General features: G+C 37.6%; 1 protein-coding gene across 8 annotated transcripts in view; it reads left to right on the forward strand.

Moving 5' to 3' along the window:
• grip2b (glutamate receptor interacting protein 2b) overlaps positions 1-6,000 on the forward strand; it is a 173,141-nt gene that overhangs the window by 106,213 nt on the left and 60,928 nt on the right. For 2 of the 8 annotated variants that reach the window (XM_027140820.2, XM_027140821.2), the window contains exon 1: positions 2,745-3,080. The exons of the other annotated variants lie outside the window; for them this stretch is intronic. In XM_027140820.2, the coding sequence (XP_026996621.1) occupies positions 3,041-3,080 (40 nt within the window). In that variant the 5' untranslated portion in view covers positions 2,745-3,040. Of the gene's footprint in view, positions 1-2,744; positions 3,081-6,000 lie in introns of those variants that run through there. 8 annotated transcript variants of the gene reach the window in all.

Genomic DNA, 6,000 nt, shown 5'->3' on the forward strand with positions numbered 1-6,000 from the left:
CATATGAACGGGAATCCTGTGGCTGGTGGTTCTCAAACTTTTTACACGTAAGGTCCATTTTAGCTGTAACACGAATTCCACTGAGCCAAAAAAACACAAACATATTTTACTGTTATAATGAAACTATACAACACATAAGACGTCACGTCCGACTTTATCTATAGGTTGATTTATCTATATTGTTTAATTTACAAATCAAACAATGCATAATCTATTTGGTGGAGAAGTGCGTTGGAAATTACTGAATGTCACATCGCAATAGATCTAAAAAGTTGATATGTGTTGTAGTGCGGTCAAGTCAAACCCTTAAGGTTATGTGAGATGAGGGAAATATCGAGCAGTAAGCTCTTCAGACTGATGACACATGCAGTAATTTTACAGTAGAAACTAGATAAATATTCACCTCACTTATTCCAAAATCTTTTAGGATAATGGTGAGAGTGTAGCAGTCTACTGACAGTGTGTATCTGTAGCAGTGCCACTAATGATTCAAACATTCATTCATTTTCTACCGCTTATCCGAACTTCTCGGGTCATGGGGAGCCTGTGCCTATCTCAGGCGTCATTGGGCATCAAGGCAGGATACACCCTGGATGGAGTGCCAACCCATCGCAGGGCACACACAATCAACCCACCATGCATGTCTTTGTACCGGGGAAGGAAACCGGAGTACCCGGAGGATACCCTCGAGGCACGGGGTGAACATGCAAACTCCACACACACAAGGCGAAGGCGGGAATTCAAACTCCAACCCTGGAGGTGTGAGGCGAACATGCTAACCAGTAAGCCACTGTCCCCCTCCATTCAAATATTAAAACTCTATATATTAGGATGTTTAGATGTGTGTGGATTTGTAGCGAATAGCAGCACACTGAGCAACAATAAGTTGCTTAGACTCCAACCTTAAGGCACACTATTACACACATTTCTTATTCTCCTATTCTACTTCTGTTAAACTCGCATATCTTGCATGTTACTAGATAAGTCACGAAGCAGCAGTTTGATACAGTGTTTACAGATTATATGTTCATCTGTGTGGAGGGAAAATTTGACATGCTGCTGAGGAAGCTAATCAGTTAGCAAAGGAGCAAACTGGATTTTCAGGTGTAATCCACTGAGAGGCAATACGGAAAACAGTTACTGTGTTTGTACTGTACACATGCCACAATGCTCATACTCTCATTATCAGTTCCATGTACTAAAATGACACAGTGCAGTGTCTTTTTTGTCCAGTTATGTTGGCTCTAGTGTTGTCTAGTATGTGAAAAAGAGATAGAGATTAGCTTGAAAGAGATATTGGTGATATATGTGAGGAGGAATTAGGACTGGACTAAGCTACAGATCTGTGTGAGCTTCTCCAAACCCATGTGCAAATAAGTGTGTGGGTGTGTTTGTGTGTGTGTGTGTGTGTGTGTGTGTGTGTGTGTGTGTGTGTGTGTGTGTGTGTGTGTGTGTGTGTGTGTGTGTGTGTGTTTGATGGAGACATCGCTACCTTCAGGAGAGGCCACAGGAGGTGCTGGAGATAAAGGCAGACCTCTCTCTTCATCAGTGTTAAATGCTTTATAGTCAGTTAAATGCTTTATAGTTCTTTCTTTTAAACTATTCTCTTGTATTTTTTTAATCCCAGAATTTTGAATTCTTTTTTGCAATACAGCAAAAAAAACAACATCCTTAAATTACTTACATATAACTACATTATATTTGATAATAATTTGATTAAACTGATTTTGATTACCTTTGATTAATTAAGTCTGTTAAAACTTTTCCCATCTGTGCAACTGATACACCTGTCTCCCAAACAATCAGCGTTTACCAGACACATGGCACCGAAGATGCACACAACAAATAGTCAGATTGTGAAAGACATTTTAATATTCAATAATATTAATAGCTAGGTGTCTACGAATGTATAGCCATATAGTGTATTCATTCTAGTAAAAATGCAGGCAGGAATAAAGGCAGGAATATTTGTTGTAGTGCTTGGATAACAATATAATTCAGTGCTAAACAATCAAAGGACTGTCAAGACTGTCGACAATAGTAGGCAGGATTGGTCAAGAATTGCTACAGGACTGATCAGGATTTGTCAGGATTGTCTGAAGGAGCAGGTTGGGTTTGTAAAAAAGTGGCTGCAGAAGTGAGCATAATTCTTCAAGAATGTTTGTACTGTAGGAGTGAGTGAGATTATTCAAGAATGTCATGAAAAGTAGGGAGGGTTAGTCGCGAGTGTCTACAAGAGTGACTAAATAATGTCTGTGGAAGTTGGCAGGATTGGTCAAGAGTATCTCTGTGACTGGATGGGATTTATAAAGAATGTCAGCTGGGGTTAGTAGGATTGGTCAAAAATGTCTGTGGAAGTGGGCAAGATTGGTCTACTGGTGTTGCAGGGATTGGTCAAGGAGGTCTGTGAGAGTAGCTGGTATTGGACAAGAGTATCGGAAGAAGTGGGCAGGATTTGTCAAGGGTGTCTGTGGGAGGAGGCAGGATTTCTTAAGTGTTTTCAGGAGTAAACAGGATTGGTGAAGAGAGTCTACTAGATTTGCTGGGATTGGTCAAGAATGTCTTTTGGAGTGGGTTAGATTGGTCAAGCGTATCTGTGAGATCAGGTGATATTTGTAAAAAGTGTCTGCAGGAGTGGTCAGAATGTAGGCAGAAAGAGTGTGGCTCATCCACTTACTTAAAATGTTAAACTTATGTTAAGAACATTATTATAAACTTATGATATTTGTTTAGTTAAGTCTTTGTGCATAAATAGATACCACATTAATCCCACTGAATGGATATGATTAGTCATGCCATCTGCAGTAACAAGTGGAGCAGAAACATAAATTGGGGTGCAGTTGGAAAGTGATGTTCATTCAGCTGGCTTGCGTAGAGCGTGGGTAAAGACGTGTGTGTGTGTGTGTGCGCGTGAGTGTGTGAGTGTAGCACTGCACACACAGCCCTACTCTGGCAAGGCGAATCTGCTCTGTGCAGCACAAACAGTTTTGCTTCAGTGTTTGTTTGCATGGAAGTGTGTGTGTGAGGACCATGCTCCAATATGTTGTGTGGACTGCGGAGAGAATTAAATAACATCGTTGGTAAGTGTCACACTTCTTTAATTTGCTGGTGCGTTTTTGAAGCATGTGAACAGAGTGTGCACTGTACCATATCCTTTGATAGAAATATGTAGCTATTAGTCTTTCCTCTCATGTCATGTTTTCTTTTTCCATGGAGATACCAACAGCATGTAATGTACTGTAATTTTAGGGTTCATTTAAGGTACATGTATGGATAGTACCTTAAAGAACTACATTTATAGACTTACAGTATGGGTATATTTCATTATTTGTACCACTGTAGCACCTTATGTTCCAATTGTACAATATTAAATTAGTGTATTAGTGTAACGAATACAAGACATACAAATATTTTCCCACATTACATTCGATTATTAAAATAGAATTTGACATAGGATTCTAACAATATTTTGATCTATAATAATGTTATTTTATTTACTAATTTAGTACTTAGTATGGTACAAAAATGGTAATTTTTAGTAAATTTAGTTTACATTTATGTACTATAGAGTATCATGCTATAAAACTTTCTTTCTTTTAACTTGTATTTCTTTCTGTATTGTAAAGGAAAGTGAATACTTATTTGTTTGATATGTTTATTTCACAAAGGAAGATTGTTAGTGTTCTCCCTGTATTTCACACTCATCTTGGCACTACAACACTTTTAGAAAACCAAGCCCCTATCCATTAAGTATTGATTATGGTTTAAATCACTCATACGGGAATGCCTTGGTAATGTACTTTGGAATTGTGCCAGATAGCATGTTGTTTTCAAGCCAATAAGACAGATCAAGTTATCTCTTTGGGATTTGTGGAGGGATTTGGAAGGCTCTGGTGCATATAAGAGGAACAGAAGCAGGATTCATGCTACAGTGCTTCGTCTAATGTTCTCCCACTGAGGGCGAGAGTCTGAGAGAGATATAGAGAGAAAGAGAGAGAGAGAGAGAGAGAGAGAGAGAGAGAGAGAGAGAGAGAGAGAGAGAGAGAGAGAGCATCAGATATTTGTGCTGATTAACATACTTGGTGTTGACATCTAAAACACCTGGTGTATAAACCTCTAGGTGATTTCCACTGTTCTAGAGCAATTTCCCAGTAATCTTGAAATGCAAGTAAATCTACATTTAAATGCTTCACATGTGGTTTTATTTGTTACCACATACTGACCGGTCACTTTATTAGGAATACTTTCTCAACTATAAGAGCTTCAAGTTCACACCAGACATCTGGAAAAGATGTGATCTAATTGAACATACCATGGTGTGTTGTATTGACCAGATACAATTAGCCAGATACAGTACAACCAGATACAATCAGCGAGCAGCAGTTCTGCTGGTGGAAGTACATTGTTTACAACTGTAGTGAACAGAAAAGCAACACAGAATGCATGTACAGTATACATCAGCAGTAGACCACATCAGGTAGCTCTCCTCTCAATCCAGAATAAGAATCTGAGGCTACAGTGGGTGCACATTTACTGAAACTGCACAGATAAAGATTAAAAATTATTTTTACAATTCTACAATAAAGTTCTGAAAACTAGAGGTGATCACAAACAGAGGATGTCTTAAGCCTTTCTCTTTATATGTACAGTATCTCAACTTACATTTTAAAATGTAAAAAAAGGTTAAAAACCAATAAAAATGTATTTAAAACTTCCATTCCAGATTTTGCACAAGAGCACTGCAGGGATTCAGACATCCTGCATCTGATTAGAAACTGAATTGATTAGGCTTACTGTATGTCTGTTTTCCAACAAATTGTTCAAAGCATGATAATCACCATGTACAGTAGATATATCAGAATTAGCTACGTAACAAGATTTATGGATGCTTTCATGCAGACTGTTTAAACTTCTGGTTATTATTTCTCCCTACTATAAATATGCTACATTATAAACATGATCTTTACAGGTACATAGAATAGGCATGGTTAGAAACAAAATCAATGTAAAAGTAGAGAAAAACTATTATATTCTAAACTGACAGACTGATTTTTTAGTAATAGCTAGTGCAGGACACAAAGAATAAAGTACTATTTGGTCTGCTACATTTACTGTATTTATAACTTGTACTTGATGCTTGAGTGTGTCATTATTTTGTCATCACTATTTTCCCTAACCATAGTAAATATATACAGTATGATACTTTGTTAGGCTACTTGATAGATGTTTTTTTATGTTTCACCATTGACATCTTGATTTCTTTTTCCCACTCCAATTGTTCAGAAAACAATCTACCTTTTATATATCTCTATTGAGATGAACAACCAGCAATTTTACCAGTTGTCACCTTTCTTTTCCTCCCACACATAGCACTAGGGCATACTGTACAACACAGCCAAGTGGTTTGTCCTCCCCTTTATGTCTTGTCTGTGACAAATCTCACATTTTATGCATCTAGCAATTGGGAACTACTTATTATACTAATTGCGGCTTGTTTTCCAGATGCAGTGTTTCTTGTTTTACTATGCGATTCAGGGGGGTAGTTTGGGAACGTGCATTTGGTATAATTGCAAGCTTTTTGGAAGTCGTACTCGTCCAATAATGAACATAATCACTACATATTTTGAAGTAAATTGCTTCAGTGCTGTGGTAACGGATATTACAGCTCAAAAAAAAAGCAGAAGATGTTCCATTTTAAATAATTGTTTCAGTTGGGGTGTAGATGGTTTCAGCTTACACATTTGTTTATATTCCTTTCCGCTTTCTATTTCAGAATGCAACGTTTATAAAAGATAATAATCAGACTTGGTCATTCGGTATTGTGCATATTGGCAATTCTGGGACAGTTGTTTAGTTTAGACTTTTAGACAGAATGTCCATGGCCGACATGACACTTAATCTCTCCATCCCTGCTCCATTCTCCAATTTTCCTTGTTCCTTTACAAAATTATTCATTGTCCCTCTGTGATATCCTGACTTACAGATTAATGCTTGCTGTCC

The sequence above is a fragment of the Tachysurus fulvidraco genome, chromosome 2 (genome assembly GCF_022655615.1).
Source record: "Tachysurus fulvidraco isolate hzauxx_2018 chromosome 2, HZAU_PFXX_2.0, whole genome shotgun sequence".
NCBI classification, from domain to species: Eukaryota; Metazoa; Chordata; class Actinopteri; order Siluriformes; family Bagridae; genus Tachysurus; species Tachysurus fulvidraco.